Source organism: Herpailurus yagouaroundi, unplaced genomic scaffold (genome assembly GCF_014898765.1).
Source record: "Herpailurus yagouaroundi ecotype Mexico unplaced genomic scaffold, PumYag 142, whole genome shotgun sequence".
Lineage (NCBI taxonomy): Eukaryota > Metazoa > Chordata > Mammalia > Carnivora > Felidae > Herpailurus > Herpailurus yagouaroundi.
In genome coordinates, this window is record NW_024412397.1 from 5,875,565 (window position 1) to 5,893,100 (window position 17,536).

Sequence of the window (17,536 nt, forward strand, 5' to 3'; positions counted from 1 at the left end):
CGCCCCGCGCCCGCCGCCGCCCGCGCGCCGACTGCCCGCGCATCCTCCTGACAGCTGCGGCGGCGGCGATGATGCAAAGGAGGAGGGTGCTGCCGCCGGCGGTGCTGATGGTGGCGATCGGCGCCCGGGTGTGATGCGAGCGTCATGGTGGGGATGCTGGCTTCGCGGCGGTGAGACAGCGAGCGAGCGCGAGCGCGAGCCAGGGGCGGAGGACGCCGGAATTCGGATCTGGCTGCTGTGTGGGCTCGGATCTCTCTCCCCCCCCCCCCCCCCCCCCCCCCCTCCGTTCGGTTCTCGGTTGGCACACTGAAAATCCCCCGACTCCGTCCTCTCCCGACCACTGGAAGTCTTCCCGTCTCTAAATGGAATTAGTGGAGATCGGAGCCTCTGGTGTAAGGAACAGACATGATCTATGGACGCAGTTTGTTTCACAGTGAGTACCTTTCCCGCCGCCGCGCGGGGCCACTCGCCGTCCCTCCTCCCGCCCGCCTCCTCCCTCGTGGCCGAACGCGCAGGGAAAAGCCTCGCCGCCGCACTCCAGCCGGACCCCGCAGTCCCCGCGAGTCCGGGCACCTGTAAACTTTCTGGCTTGCGGCACGGCCGGCCGGGGGCGTGGGGGCGGCGCGCGGCCGGTGGTCGCTGGGTCTCAGACTCTGCGGAGGAAAAGCAGCCTTTGGGTCTGCGGGGACGTCCCGGGGGCGGAGGCGAGCACGTGCGGGCGCGGCCGCGAGCGGGCCCGGGTGCGGGCGCAGGTGGAAGGGGGCGGCGCGCGGGGCTGCCAGCCGGGGGGGGCGGGGGGGTATGCAGGGAATCGCCCTCTTCCCGGGGCTTCTGGAGCTCCGCGGGCCCACGTTTCCACTCCAGGAGGTAGTGCAGGGTGCACCTGAACGCGGCGCTTGCGGGGAGGGAGAGTGCCAGCCTCAACTCCTGTGGCCCCCAAGACCTCTCGGGGTGCGTTCTCGGGGTAGCTCGTGCAGTGGAGGGGAAAATGGCCTCGGAAGGCATGGAGCAAACGGCGATAGGAGAAAAACGTGGGGTGGGAATTTGTTATTAAAAAGCAAGGATTCCGGTGCGAATCGTGTGCCACGCAGTTAAAAGCCCGGCTTTGTGGACGCGTTAGGCATAGTACTTGCTCCAACGTGTGATTCCACCACAACAGGAAAAGCAAAGTAAAGACACAGGGCGCGTACAGCCTGATATTGATGGCTGTGCACCTGCGTGTCTGCGTGTGTATAGAATCATGGCAAGTTAAAATAAGAGAGGCTATCTATCTATCTATCTATCTATATTTTTTTCTGTTTAAACAGACAACAACTAATGTTTCACTCTAAAAGATGACCAGGCAGAAGCACAAAGTGATAAAATTGATGTACTTTCTCAAATACTAATAAAAAGGCCTACTGCTTTTCCTGGAATAATCTTAAAACGTAAATTTATAAGCCCCTGCCAGCGTGCTTCGGTTTAGGAAATCGCTGTGAATGATACTCTCCCTTCCCCCAATTCATTTTTAAGCGGAGATGCGATTATACACCTAATGGAACTGAGAGATTTTAGACAACTGGGCAGAAAATAAATAACAACGATGAAGTAGAAGAGGAAAAAGCAGACCTTATGAGGACCAGATTGTTTCATTACTTTTCTAGCTTCCGGTTTTACAAAAATGTTGAGCCACTCAAGATGTGCCAGTAAAACAGAAGTTCAGGTTTCAAATGGTCCTTTGCAGATTTACTCTTGTTGTAGTAAATAAAACCGGAAAATAGGCTCAATAAAATGCTTCTAGAAGTCACCTTTCTCAAAGTAAGAATCTATTTCTGGGTAATACCAAATATTAAGTCAACGTGAAGGTTAGAAGGAATTAATTTCTTCGCTTAGAAAATGCTGAGGACAGGGGTTACTTGATGGGACAGTACCTTTTTATAAGAAACGTGCTTATCCTGCTGCCCAGTGCCCCCAATTCACATTCATCGGTTTTCTCCTGTGCCCCTCCCCCACCTGCGTAAGATTCGCCTGAGTATTTATTTTCTAAAATACAACAACACTGGCAGTGCGTTCTGGTCCCTCTTGGTCCTCATTGTTTGCCTTTTCAGACTTTCCCCTGGCTTACACTCTTCCTTCAGAGATGCTAGCAAAGCCATTCTTGAAGGGCAGTCTGGACACAATGCGGGTCCTGAAATCCTACTGTAATGTGGCATTAGTAGATGACAGCATCCCCTCCGAAGTCTTGAGGTGCACATTTGCAGTTCAGGTCCCATCCAGTCTTAACTTGCATCAGTTCTGGGCACTAATTGTCCTGACTTGTACATTTGTAACCAGTTGGGGCATGTTCTGAGTTAGCTTGGAACAGTGAGCAGTAATAAACTTAATATGCTTTGATATTATTTGAGCTTTCTGGTGTTATCGAATATGATCATGTCAGTGTATATTAATATGATCTCTTTCTCATTTTTCTTTTCTGTTTCAGTTGTAGCAAGTTTAATCATCTTCCATTTGTCTGGGGCGACCAAGAAAGGAACAGGTGTGTTTTTGGGGGTAAACGCAGTGGAGGACCTCTAGTTATTTATGTTTCCCTATTTTTCTCATATTCTTAATATTCCAGAATATCTGAACATTTTATAGTGTGTCTAATTGATTGATTTTGACTAAGACAACATTTCAAAAGTAATTCACTAATGGATACTATAAGAATGTCCTCTCTATTTTTAGTCTTATAGAAAATTGGATGATGCCTCTTGTTTTCATTTTTTACAGAGAAGCAAACCACCTCAGAAACTCAGAAGTCAGTGCAGTGTGGGACTTGGACAAAACATGCAGAGGGAGGTGTTTTTACCTCTCCCAACTACCCCAGCAAGTACCCCCCTGACCGAGAGTGCATCTACATCATAGAAGGTAAGGGGCAAAGAATCAGGGCTGGGGAGAGCTCTGAGCCAGACCTGGCCATCTCTATGCTTTGGGCAGACAGAATGCCCCAAGACATCACAAAGATTGATTTTCGAGACCATGCACATAAATATCTCTTCAAGAATCAAGAAACGGTAAACTGTGGAATCAAGCTAATTATTGAAATTACTAGTAATGGGTTAAGATAAGTAGAGTCTGGCAAATAAAAGCAAATCAATAACAGTTAATTTTGCAGTTGGTTTAATTGATCCAGAATTCTAAATTAGTGGAATGGAGGCACAGGTTGGCATAATATGGCCTAACGTACAATGGTTTTGGAAACTAGTATTTCATTGGCTAACAGTTAGTAGAATAACCTGTACAGTTGTTAGTGTTTCGTTAATAAAGTACAAAAAAGATATTTATGTCAAAAATAAATCTATAATCATGGTCCCAAACAATCTGAATGATAGTTGCCTTAATTTGTGCTAACAAGTGACATTATCATACTTTAATGCCAAAGTCAGGATTCCGAATTATGATGCTTCTTCTCATCATTCTCTTTCATGACTCAAAAGATAAATAGTGCTGAAAAAGAGATTCATTTCTCTTCGAACATTTCCAATTTCCATTACCCTTGTAGACACCACTCGATTAAGTACAGCTTTCTAAAATAAATGATCATTTCATCTCGTGATGAAGATTTCAACATCACAAGTGTGAATACCTAATGGCCCCAAACCCGCAACCCTTCCCGCCCACACAGGCACAGACAGATTGGTCTACCTTAATGAAAAAGACAGTTTATGTTCAATATCTGCTTCTAAATGAGGGGCATGTTCATTTGGTAGATGTTTCAGAGAAGAGGCTTTCTGTTTAACCGCTTTCAAGAACTTCTATCTAGAGGGGCACCTGGGTGGCTGAGTCAGTTAAGCGGCCGACTTCGGCTCAGGTATGAGTTCGAGCCCCGTGTCGGGCTCTGTGCTGACAGCTCAGAGCCTGGAGCCTGTTTCAGATTCTGTGTTTCCCTCTCTCTGACCCTTCCCCGCTCATGCTCTGTCTCTCTCTGTCTCAAAAATAAATAAACGTTAAAAAAAATAAAAAAAAGAACTTCTATCTAGAAATGATTCTTTTATCTTTTTGTAACTTTTAAGCTAAGGATATTGCCCTCCTCCTTTTTGTGCGTGAGGTTGAACTTTTAGCAAAGATACACTGCACTCCACGAAGAAGGAAAGAGACTCAGCTCTGATCATAAAGGCTGAAGCTGAGAAATCTTGGCTCTGGCAGTTTTATTCCTCAGATGATTGATAGAAAAGGAAATTGAAATATGGAAATTCTGGGTTAGACTTCGTTGTTCCCTTTATCAAGTTAGTATTACCTATCTATTATGTGTATATGTGCATGTATGCATAGATATGTATATAAAATTTTCAAAGACCTTATCATAGGGTAAAACATTTAATCCTAGGGAGTATTTTTTTTTTTTTTTTTTTGTCCTCATTTTATAGACAAGGAAACAGGCACAGAGGGGTTAAATGTCTTGGTTAAATTCACCTAACTCGTGTTTTGAAGAGTCAGTATTTTAAAACTTCGAATTGTTAAAAAGAATAAAATCAATGACTTCTCTCATTTAAAGGATTAATTCAGAGGGAAAGTTTCACGTATTAATTGTGCTTTCATGCCTATTAAAAAACATTGCTCGCATTTCAATCTCATGCACATAGTCACATTCATTCCTAGTTATGTCAAGGACAAAACTTACAGTTGGGAAGTGGATAGAAGCTCCCGTGGCTATTGGTTATATTTCTACACCCTTTTTGAAGTACTCTATCCTAGCCATGGTTTTCCGTCCATGCATTTATTTAACAGATATTTTTTGAACAACTACTAAGAAGTAGCCACTCTTCTAGGCACAGTGTAGAGAGCCTTTAACAAAACAACCACGGTTCTTGCCTGTGGAACTTATAATATGGTCTGGTGACCATGCCCCTTCCAGTCAAAAATCTGAAGCCCCCCCCCCCCCCAAACTAGCAGTGTTCGTTCGGAATAGGAGAAAGAAGACGAGGCTACAAGGGGGAGCAGGTGTTTTCACTCAGTTTTGTAAAACTTCCAGGAGAGAATTCTCTGTACAGAATGGCAGGTGCAGATGTGCTGAGATGTGGTGTGATTGGGACCCACAGGGAGAATCGCGTGGGCTTCTGCGTAGGGTGAGGAGAGCGGCAGTGAAGAGGGGCTCAGGAGGCAGAGGGTCTCAGAGAAGGAGAACTTGGCACTCCATTGGCTCCACCCATGGACGTTGGAACATTAATATTCTAGACAGTGGGATGCCACTGAAATAAATTACGTGGAGAATGAACCCGCCCTTTGGGGGAAGTAACTGAAGGAAAAGAAGCAAGCAGGAACTATTGTGAAAGCCCACGTAAACCATAGGAAAAGCCTGACCCGCACAAGTGACGTTGGCTGTGGCACCAAAGGAAGGGATGAGAGGTATTTAGGAAACTGAGTTGTGAGCGGCTGGAGGTAGGGATGGGAGATAGGAAATCCCAGGACGATTCCAAAGTGTTTGGCTTGGAGACATATAGATGGAGGTAAAGGATACGGGTGGAGAAGGAGTGTTTAAAGGAAAATTAATGGGCTCCATTTTGGTGTTTATGGAGATGCCTCATAAAGACATTGGGTATATGAGTTTTCAGCTCACTGGAGAGCTCTTTGCTGAAAATAGATATTTAGAGGTCATAAATATAGACTGTGGTTGAGGCTCTTAGTATGAATGAAATGATCCAGAGAGAGCATTTGGAGCACTGGTTTTTTTTTTTTTTTTTTTTTTTTCTTTTTTAAATCTTTCAGAAAATACCGACGCCCGGGTCTGCCCCCAAGAACTCTGGCTTAATTGGCCTTTGCTGGAGCCGCAGGTAGCATTATGTTGCGATAGCGCTCCATTGGGATGCCAGTGCCCCAGAGCACTGGTCTAGAAAGAGCAGAAAAGATAAGAGAATAGTCTTCTGAAAAACAGCGTGTCAGGGATGGGGGAGTAAAGGAAAGGATGACAGGGAGGCGGCGAAGGACGAGCCAGGGAGATGGACCGGAGACGAGGCAGAAGAGGCCTCAGTACCTAGTGCAGGTGACGTTTCAGGAAGAAGGGAGAAGCCGAGGTGCCAGTTGTGACAGCAAACAAACCTGAAGTAAAAGCGAGCACATCTATTGCATGAGGCCCCTGAGACGCTGTTAGGGAGACACTTTAGGAGGTGTGCACTCAATGCCCTAGCAGGCGTGGGGGCCGGCTCCCAGCGGACGGAGGTGTGGGTGTGGGTGGTGTTGATGGACCCAAGGTGGAAAGGCAGTTACTTTCTTTGTCTCTCCGTCTTCTTGCAGCGGGGGCAGACTGTCATACTTAATTCTGAAAAGAAGAGCCTGTTCTGTAGGAAAAGGTGCCTTGAAAGTACAAGAGAGGGCTAAATGATTGGCTAAGCTTCTGGAGGTAAGGTGAGGTTCTGGTAAACACAGGTGGCGTCCCAGTCACAGAGAGGAAGACTCCTCGCATGGATCTCAGGTTGTCCTAGAATTCCCTCCAATCAGAGGCCATATTCTGTACCTATGTTCAGGTGAAAGCGCCCAGAGTTTTCACCGTGCCCAATGACACGGTAAGACTTCTCGAAAAGGAACTTCCGATTTACATACCAGATGACTTGCAGAAGATGTTACAGAGAAAGGCAGCGGTGAATTGAGAGATTTGAAGGGAAAGAACATGTAAGTGTAGGGAGTTGGACTTAGCTTCCAATGGCTTACGTGCACCATAAGCCATTGTCTTGAACTACAACCACGTGCTCTTTGTTTGTTTGTTTGTTTGTTTATAAGTAGGCTCCATGCCCCGTGTGGAGCCCAATGCAGGGCTTGAACTCAGGACCCTGAGTTCAAGACATGAGCTGATATCAGGAGTCGGACGCTTAACTGACTGAACCACTCAGGAGCCCCTATGACGTACTTCTTTTTAAAACGTTATTTTACTGCCTTCTAAAATTCAGTTAGTGGGATTTCGTATATGAGCGCGAGTGGTTGACCTCTGCATGATGGACCAAAGGAAAGTGAACTGTCCGCGTGTAGTCCTGCCTAGGGAAAGCCATAACGCTGGTATGATGTGTCCTGATGGAACATTGAGAGGTTTGTTCATCCACGTTGGAGGGAACTTAAGTGACGATGAAAATGAAGGAAATGTAAGTGAATTTGTGTTCAATGACCATGCATTTCTTAATAGCGAAAAATAGATGGATATTTGTTGATCAACAGATTTTTATTAAGTAAGTTAGCACAGGGCTGCTGTCTTTGCCTTAAGGTTCCCTAGCCATACATTATTCACATCGAAAGGAAATATCCTATATTCTGAAATCGTTTATTTCCTTCTGAAACTTATACTGGCTTGCCAAAGAGGAAATAAACCAGCAGGCACATTCTATAAGATGGTAATAGGTATAAATGTTATACTGAATGCTAATATGTATATGGGTCCAGTGTCTTAAGCCTTTGCCTTTTTTTTTTTTAATTTTTTTAATGTTTATTTTATTATTTTTGAGACAGAGAGAGACAGAGCATGAATGGGGGAGGGGCAGAGAGAGAGGGAGACACAGAGTCGGAAACAGGCTCCAGGCTCTGAGCCATCAGCCCAGAGCCCGACGCGGGGCTCGAACTCACGGACCGCGAGATCGTGACCTGAGCTGAAGTCGGACGCTTAACCAACTGAGCCACCCAGGCGCCCCTAGCCTTTGCCTTTTTGTGATTGAACTAATAACCTTGAAGGGAAAAAAACATAGTTTTCCAAGTGATGTCTTAGGATATTTTCCAATTCATAGATTAAAAAAAAAAAAAATCACTGGAACTTCATCAAATCTGTCATTAGGTAGTACTACATATGTTGCCCTTTGCGAATATATGTTAGTGGTAGATAAAATCATCCCTGGTTTTGCCGGTAAGAGCAGTAAATGTCTCTTTTCAATGTCCAAAGACTCATAAACATTTTTAGAGATTAAAAATAATCCCCAGAAGAGTCTTATAACACGCATTGACCTTTAACCAAATGAGCTTCAGTTTTATCCTTGGGGATCATCAGGGTTATATTTTATTCTGTAAGTCTCTAATTTCCAAGTCATCGTGTATCTCAGTTCTCTATAAATTTTTGACATCCGTGCACACAAGGCTTTAATTTTAAAGCCATCAAGGGTGATATTCAATACATATTTAAGAACTGGTGTGGTGGGGACAGCAGTCGTTGGGAATGATTACCGACCACACGGGGATCAGGCCTTCCTTGTGCCAGGTCTTAACTTTGAAGTTTCTGGAGGGTGTTGGTCCCCGAAGAGGGCCACATGGCAGGGAAACACTCAAAGGACTCGAGGCAACAGCTGTTTACTAACTAGGATAAATATGTGCGGATATTTCGACAACTGTTATGGCCATTCTGGGGTATCCTGGCTGAATATCAATCTGGAGTGCCAGGATTTTGAGCTGTTTTGGACATGACAAGGGAGGAATGGAAGGGTGCTAGCAAATGCATTCATGTAGAGGTTTATAGAGCCACTGGCCCTCTGAGGCTCTTCCTAAGAGAGCTATCAAAACGGTTATGAAGATAAGCTCATTTACTCTTCTGCCCCAAAGAGGTATTTTTTTCTTTTTTCTTTTCTTTTTCTTTTTCTTTTTTTTTTTTTTTTTGAGAAATCCTCAATGATAAGTACTGTGCTGAGTGCTGAAATACGGAGGTGAATAGATTTTTGTCTTTCGTGAGTAGATTTAGAGAGATGGTTCTTTAAAGCAAGAGTTTCCTACACAAACAGGAGTTGGCGAAATTGGGAGACCGATACTCCAGAAAGTGGTAAAATACACGAAAGTCTGAAAGAGCATGAGGCCTTCGAAAACACCCTGTGCCTCAAGCGGCCTCAGCTTGGACTGTGTCTGGAGGGGAGGATCCTGGAGGAGTGAAGTGTAGGACCCATAAAAGTCCTGCATGTCAAGTGTATTGATCTTTTTCCTGTAGCTGATAGAGAGTTGCTGAGTAAGTTTAAACCTGCGGGTGCCGTGGTAAGGTTTGTGCTGTAGAAAAACTACTCTTAATATCTTCGTATGTGCGCTTGGGTGCAATCGATACATCTCGCTGGGACTTTTCGAATGTTTGGATAACTCTGTGCTGAACAATTCTTAAGTGGTTTTTGACCTCAAAACTGGATACTTCGGCAAATATGGGAAAAGTGACAGAAAGAGGTCTTTCTGTTTACTAAGCCTGATGGTAGTGGTCTTTCACAAAAGCACGGTGATCATTGGGTCTGTGTTAGATATCTAAATGGTCATTTTGTGTCTGAATAATATTTTGTGCAACATCATCAATTTTAAGGAGCATCCCTGAGACATTCTTACGGGAACGTTTTCCCTTAGAACGCTAACTATGACAGACTTGCTTTGTGCTCCCATGATGTCAGACTCAGACTTTGATAGAAGATGTACAGATAAAATTGGAAGTCGCGTCACAGAACTCAAACTAAAGACTTAAAAAACGGCCTCCTAGACATACTCTTTCCTTTTTTTCAGCTGCCCCAAGACAGTGCATTGAACTTTACTTTGATGAAAAGTACTCTATTGAGCCGTCTTGGGAGTGCAAATTTGATCATATTGAAGTTCGAGATGGACCTTTCGGATTTTCTCCAATAATTGGACGTTTTTGTGGACAACAAAACCCACCTGTAATAAAATCCAGTGGAAGATTTCTATGGATTAAATTTTTCGCTGATGGAGAGCTGGAATCTATGGGATTTTCAGCTCGATACAATTTCACACCTGGTAAGTAAGGGTTTGTTTGTTTGTTTGTTTGTTTGTTTTTTCATACAATTATTTTTCTCTTCCTTAGTTTTCTGTCCTCATAGTGTAAGAACATTTGTAAGACGGCTTCATAGGTTTTCAAAGAATTTTCTAGTTCTATTCAACATCACACCTACAGTGCTTTCTCTTTTCATTTTGTAATGAAATGAAATTTCCTGAACGGAAAATAAATTTTCCTTAAAATTTAGCCTCCACTAGAGGTGAAGTGTAGTGACTCAGGGGTCTGTATGATCATCAGGAGCACAGTTAATTAAATGGACTTCCATTATGCTGAAATGTGTAATTTGAGAGGTGACTTGTAATAAAGAAACTAATTACAGTATACATTGAATCCCTATAAACTTGAAAAGACAATTGTAGTGTAAAATGTATCCATCTAAATGATCTTTGGAGAACCTGAATAAAAAATTCTTTTGTTCTGAAAATTATAATTTTTAAGGCAAATGGATCTTAGCATAAAGCAGTCTAATCCCTTTTTAGAAATGCAAATTCCTAACAGTTGTGATGAAAGCCAGAGGCCCTTAGCAGCCAAATATTCATTTGCTGCAGACATTATCCGTCATTATATAATTATTCATCCTGGGTCCATTTTCCTTTTCACCTGCTAATATTAAAAAAAAAAAAAAAGGTCTATGATGTTGACTGGCTCACTTGATGATGAGTTGTCATTTATTACAATAAAAATTGGTTATCACCTTTTTAAATTGCAGCGTCAGGCTGAAGCGATTTGAGATTTGATGAAGTACAGTCCTTTGTTTTTAATGGAAAGATGACTCAAACTTACCTGAAGCGCATTATTTCTATATGATTGCATATATTTTTAGTTTGTGTGGGTTGCTTTACTGAGGCGGTAACAGGCATAGGTGACATTGGAAGATGCGTAAAATTTGTTGGAGTTTCTATTCCATGTTACACAGGTAACATAAGAGCAGGGTTCTGCTGCTCAGGTTAAGCGCTAAAACTTTAAAAATAATTAATATGAGATTAATGATGACTTTCGTTATGATATTATGGTTTATGTCGACTAGGTCATGTATTGATAGCGTTGTATGTATCGACCTCAAGCATTAGGAATGTTTTTATAGTATCACTAAGAGATATTGTGGTTTTAATTGTGGTTTGTTGATACTGGAACCTTCACAGAAAGCAGGAGTATTTCACCCTGGCGATCAGACTAGCTTGATGTGCTCCAAAAAGTTGCAGACGCTGAGATTACTTTAACTAGTGCTTGAGTTGTGAATGGAAATACATTTCTTTTTTCTTAACGGATAATTTTGGGTATAGCCAGGACTTAAAGATAGCTCTAGGTTTTTGTACATTATATTTTCATCCTGGGATTGGAGATCAGGGGGATAGTGTCTAGGACTTAAGACTCAGGTTGTATAAAGTTGTCGGGTCCACTTTATCAGCGTAAGCGAGGCTATCCACATTTCTAGCTCTGCCGGGGATAACATAAATGGTGGAGCCCAGTCTGCTTTTCCAAGGGTTTTAAAAAGCCACTGTGTTCCCTGTGCAATGTTCTTTGTGCCTTGTTTCTGTAGAGCCCCTTTTACTTTATCTGTATACAAAAGGGGATTTCACTGCCATGAAGGACTGGATCAGAAAGGAACGAAAGGAGATGGTTCCATGAAATTGAGGATGAGTTACGGATGGACTGAGGCTTCTGTTTCCACTCAGATAAAGGAGAGTAAACTAAGGGCAGGGGGAGGCGCACACTTGGCATATGAAGGAACAGTAGGACCATAAAAGGGAGACTTGTAAAACTTCCATGACTGCAGACTCTGACGTTCCGTGGCCCAAGGCCATTGCCTGAGTGGCACAGTAATCTGCTACTCATTCCATAAAGAGCCAGTATTGAGGAAGCCAATTAGTTAATGAAAGAGAAAGGGGGCAGGGATTAGTAATCATTTAGACAGCGTTTAGGGAATAGGGGGTCAGGCAGGCTTCGGTTTAATTTGGGTTAATTTGGACTGGGGACGATGCTTGAAGTGGTGATTTGGCGAAACTAAAGCCATAGAGTTCCTGAAGTCAACGTCATGACTTAAAGTCGAAAGCCTTGCATCCAAATGGACCACGCGTTGGAGGGGAGAGCCCTGCCCACCAGGTCACTTGCAGAGCTGGACCCCAGCACAGCTGTGAGGAACACTGGTTTGGGGACACCATCTGGCCTCAGCCCTGGCTTTCTTATTTCTGGCTTGCTGTAAACTGTGGACATGATCCTTAATGTTCGGTGCCTCAATATTTCAGTCGATAAAATAGGGACAATACTGACCACCTGTTTTTTGGATTGCTTGAACACTGGCCGCCTGCCAACCCATGCATCCTTGTGGATTTTTCACTTCAAATATGAGATCTCAACTATCAGTAGCTATTGTTTTTATTAATTTGATCATGTGTTGTTTAAGAACAACGTAGGGATTGGCATCGTTTATTGGGAGAACAAGTATCCCCGAATTTTTCATTTACAACTGCTCTTTCTCTGCTTTGGGGAGTGAATGTGGGAAACTAATACCTGTAAGATGTTACTTTTCCTTGTTAGCTTGTTTATGTGGGTCTAGGCCTCCTTGTGGGGTTATAGTTATGCGTGATGGCAAGTCATCAAAATCCTCAAAGAAGAAATAGCAGTGGGAAGGCCAGGTGGTCTTTATTATTGTTATGAATTTACTACGATCTGGAATCTCAGTCTTAATTTATAGTCTCAGAAACTTGAAGTCAACACACCGAGAATGTACTCACATTTAGGAATTAATCATATCAACCAAGCTAAAAAGGCTGAATATACATATGTCTGTGTACACGTTGGTACACACACACACACACACAAACACGCACACGTACACATGTGTAAAAATATATGCCTTTTTAATAAGAATGCTTCAAATCACACAGCCCAGTTTTTCTTGTAAGCAAACATACACACATGCGGTCCAGTTTATAATCAGCAGATTGTGTAGTGAGTGTGGGATGCAAATATTAAAGCTTAATTATATAAATGCCTGTTGAATCGCTCCCAGCTAAGGTACTTGATGCTTTATCTTGGTAGCGTGGAGAGATTTTTCAGGGGTGGTCCACATCTCAGACCACCGTGGGCCAGCTCCCTTGTCCTGTCTCTGCTTTCATCCTGCTGGAGTGGGACGCCAGTTTGCGTCAGCTCTTGTTTCAAAATTTGTTTCTATTTCTTAATATCGGAGTCTCTTTGACTTTTCTTCCTATACGGCTTTAAAAAAAAAACCAGCCTTTTAATTTGGGACTCTTACGTTCCCAGTAGCTCTGCTTCTGGACTGGTGGTGGATGGGAGCTAGCTACCTGGAGGTCATGTGTGGATATGCAGTGTAGGAGGGCAGAGCCAGGGACGATGCCATGGAAACACTCTTAAAGGGGTATTTCCGGGGCACCCGGGTGGCTCAGTCGGTTGAGCATCAGACTCATGATCTTGGCTCAGGTCATGATCCCAGGGTCTTCAGATCGAGCCCCCCGTGTTGGGCTCAGTGCTGATTGAACAGAGCCTGCTTGGGATTCTCTCCCTCTCTCTCTTTCTCTTGCTCTCTCTCTCTCCCTCTGTCCCTCTCTCTCTTTCACACTCTATCTTTCCTTAAAAAAAAGGGCAGGGGGTATTTCCTATATCTCGTGACACAATGAACTAGTCCTCACGTTTTATTTCATGGATTATGGCTACTTTTGGATACTGTGTCAGTGCCCAGGCCACAGGACACTGATGAATCACCTAGGGAGTAGTCGAGCACGCATAGGGTGGTGAGGGTGGGCAACATGACACAGGAGTCGGCTGAGTCTGGTCCTGAGATCTGCAGAAACCAGGGGCAAGGGTGAGGCCTGAGGAAGGGCAAAGGGGCCTCACTGATACTCTCCCACTTCTGAGAAGAAGGATGAGTTCAGAATCCCTGAAAATGTTAAAAGCCACATGATGGGAAGTTTGGTAGCCCACAGATAATTTAGTGAGAAAACATAGAAAAGTGCTCATAGTAACAAAATGATATCGTTTTCTCATTTATAGGACATTTTTTTTAATCTTAAAGATTTAAATCAAATGTCCTGCAGAAAAATGAATAATGATTAGCCTAGGTGGGGGGTGGAGAAGAAGGAGGAAGAATTGAACGGGCCCAGATGGAGATACAGTGAAAATTTATTAGCACTATTATTAACACTTTCATTTTTGAAAAGGAGGCTGTATTTTTTGGTACTACTTAGACAAATACAAGTACTCAAGCTAAAAAAAAAAAAAAGAGACAATACTGTAGTTGGTAATTTTTAAATGAGTTTTCAGAGCAGAGGAATACCCTTTCTGTGTAATCCACATTTTTTAAACTCAAACTGAGAATGCTTTCCGCGTAGAAAATAATTCTCCCTTACAGTACAGCCAGCTGTCTACATGCTTCAGTGTCTTTACCCCTGGAAAATACAAACAAAGGAGAAACCTGTAACATCTGCTCTGTGCCCAGCCCAGTAGCATTAGGAGGGACTTTATTCAATCTTAAGGAAGAAAAACATGCAGGATGCTATCTCTTGGGGAAAGTAATCCTTCCAATCTCTATTTAGGAACAACTGTCTTTTGAGAGCTTTGAACTTTCCTTTCTAGTGGAGACATTTTCTGCTAATCACAGGCATATAATGTAATGTTTGTGAAATCTTCCTCTTTTGCCGATCTTTTTTTCTGAGCTGGTTTTATGAAACACACCCTCTACATGCCCTGTGAGAGAGGTGCAGTAGTCAGGTGCTGCCATGGAAGGGAGTGGTGTTGTTAAATATATTGCAATTATTATGATACTTTGTACTTAAACAGAAGCTTTCATCTGAGAGCTCAGAGTGTTTGAGGAACATCCTGCCCAATTCCTAGCTTCCTCTTAGACTCCAAGCCGATTGACATCAAAGGCAATGGAAAGGACGCAGTGCAGTGCAGTGATTTAAACTGAGTGTTCTAAGATTTCTACGCATATTAAATGAAATATATTAATAGGTAAAATATTGTCATGGACTCGATGTTATTTAAATTATCCAGTGTGGTGCTTTTCTTCTTATTTGAAATGTGAATGCATGTGTGAGTATTAGCCATATTGACAGCTCCTAAATGTTCTTCTCTACATAATCAGAGTTCTGATACATGGTTTGGTAAGAAAGAAAAAAAAAAGTAAGTGCTTACATCTATTTATCTATATCATTTTCTCAACAACTGAATTTTAATTTTGCAGTAAGAGCTGAAAGAATAAAAGGCTGAAGTTGAAAGAAGGACTTGATTTGATTAATACAAGATTGAATGAGTTTAGATCAGATAGCATTGTGTGGTCTTTCTATTATATTTACACTGTAGACCCGAAATAGTCTAAATTCAGCACAGCAAAGGCTGTCAGACAGAAAAGTTATGAAACAGAGTCACAGTTCCTCTTTTATTTTACTGAGGTACCATTGACATGTAACATTGTGTTAATTTCAGATGTACAACATAATGATTTGATATTTGTATACACTGGGAAATGATGATGATAAGACTAGTTTCCCCGTCACCATATACAGTTATATAATATGCAATACATTATTATTGACTACTGTCCCCGTGGTATACATTACATCCCTATGACTCATTTATTTTATGACTGGAAGTTCATACCTCTTGATCGCCTTCTCAAATGTCACCCCCCCAAATCCCCTCCCCATCTGCCCCCCCCCCCCCGCAACCATTAATTTGTCCTTTGCTTCTGTGAGTTGGGTTTTATTTTATTTTATTTTATTTTATTTTATTTTATTTTATTTTATTTTCTTGTGTTTTTCTTTTTGAATCCACACATAAGTGAAATCATACAGTATTTGTCTTTCTGTGTCTGATTTACTTCACATAGGATAATGCCCTTAAGGTCCATTCATGTTATCACACATGGCAAGATCTCATTCTTTTTATGGCTGAGTAGTATTCCACTGTGTGTGTGTGTGTGTGTGTGTGTGTGTGTGTGTGTGTGTGTGTATTTGAATTCATCTTCTTTATGACATACATAATTTTATAATATTATATATACATGTATACACACACACATATATACAATCTTCTTTATCCATTCATTCACTGATGGACACTTAGGTTGTTTCCATTTCTTGCCTATTATAATCAATGCTGCAAGGAACATAGAGGTGTATATGTTTTCAAATTACTGTTTTTGTTTTCTTTTAATAAATACCCCGAGGGGCATAGCTAGATCATATGGTAGTTCTATTTTTAGTTTTTTGAGGAACCTCCATACTGTTTGCCACAGTGGCTGAACCAATTTATATTCCTGTCAACACCAACTGTTTTTATTTCTTATCTTTTGGATAATAGCAAGTCTTGGAGATGTGAGATGCTATCCCATGGTGGTTTTGATTTGCATTTCCCTGATAATTAGTGACGTTGGACATCTTTTTATGTTGGCCATCTGTATGTCTTCTTTGGAAAAATGTCTCTTCAGATCCTCTGCCCATGTAAAAAAATCAGATTATTTGTTTTTTGTTATTGAGTTGTATGATCTCTTTATATATTTTGTATATTAACCCTTTATCAGATACATGATTTGAAAATAGCTTCTCCTAACCCATAGCTTGCTTTTTTATGTTGTTGATGGTTACTTTACTGTGCAGAAGGTTTTTCGTTTGATACAATTCCATTTGTTTATTTTTGTCTTTGTTGCCATTGCCTTTGGAGTCAGAGCCAAAAAAAAAATCACCAAAGATTACATCAAGGGGTTTACAAACTATGTTTTATTCTAGGAGGTTGTGTGATTTCTGGGCATATATTTGAGTCTGTAATCCATTTTGAACTACTTTTTGTGTGTGGTGTAAGAGAAGGGTCCAGTTGCTTTCTTGTGTGTGGCTGTCCCATTTTCCCAGCACCATTTATTGAAGGGAGTGTCCTTTCCCCATTGTATATTCTTGCCTCTGTCATAAGTTAATTGACTGTATATGTGTGACTTTATTTCTGGGCTCTCTGTTCTGTTTCTTGATCTGTGTCTGTTTCTATGCCGACGCTATGTTGTTTTGATTACTATAGCTTTGTAATGCAGTTTGAAATTAAGGACTGTGATGCCTTCAGCTTTGTTTTTATTCTCAAGATTTCTTGGGCTATTTGGGACCTTTGTGGTTCGTAGGAATTTTAGGATTATGTGTTCTCTTTCTCTGAAAAACACCAGTGGGATTTTGATAAGGAGTTCATTGAATGGATAGGTTACTTCGGCTGATATGGATATTTTAACAATATAAGTTATTCCAATCCACAAGCACAGAATATCTTTCCATTTATTTGTGTCTTCAGTTTGTTTCATCAGTGTCTTGTAGTTTTCAGTGTATAGGGCTTTCACCTCCTTGGATAAATTAATTCCTAGCTATTTTTTTGAAGCAATTATGAAGGGTTTTTTTCTTAATTTATCTTTCTGACAGTGTGTTGTTGGTGTATAAAAATGCAACAGATTTTCTTATTAAGTTTGTATGCAGTGACTTTACTATGTTCATTAATTAGTGCTAACGGTTTTTTGGTGGAGTTTTCAGCACTTTCCGTGTATACAATTATGTTGCCCTCCAGTAGTGACAGTTTCATTTCTTCCTTTCCAATTCGGATGCCTTTTATTTCTTTTTTTTGCTCCAGATAAGACTTCCAACACAATGTTGAATAAAAATGGAAAGAGTGGGCCTTCTTGTCCTGTTCCCAATCTTACAGGAAAGGCTTTTGGCTTTTAACCATCGAGTATGATGTTAGCCGTGGGTTTGTCATATAGAGCTTTTAGTATGTTGATGTGCATTCCCTCTCTACTTGCTTTGTTAAGAGATT

General features: G+C 41.9%; 1 protein-coding gene across 14 annotated transcripts in view; it reads left to right on the plus strand.

The window, feature by feature from the left end:
• The first annotated feature begins 8 nt into the window (after window positions 1–8).
• The window catches only part of NETO1 (neuropilin and tolloid like 1), a 129,016-nt gene continuing 111,488 nt past the window's right edge, over window positions 9–17,536 (plus strand). For 5 of the 14 annotated variants that reach the window (XR_005791488.1, XM_040478572.1, XM_040478573.1 and 2 more), the window contains exons 1-4: window positions 14–433; window positions 2,462–2,515; window positions 2,749–2,886; window positions 9,448–9,696. Coding sequence is in view for 11 of the 14 variants with exons in the window: in XM_040478572.1 (XP_040334506.1) it covers window positions 406–433; window positions 2,462–2,515; window positions 2,749–2,886; window positions 9,448–9,696 (469 nt within the window). In the remaining 3 variants the exon portion in view is untranslated. Of the gene's footprint in view, window positions 434–2,461; window positions 2,516–2,748; window positions 2,887–9,447; window positions 9,697–17,536 lie in introns of all 14 variants that reach the window. The other 9 variants (XR_005791490.1, XM_040478580.1, XM_040478579.1 and 6 more) reach the window with 4 other exon arrangements.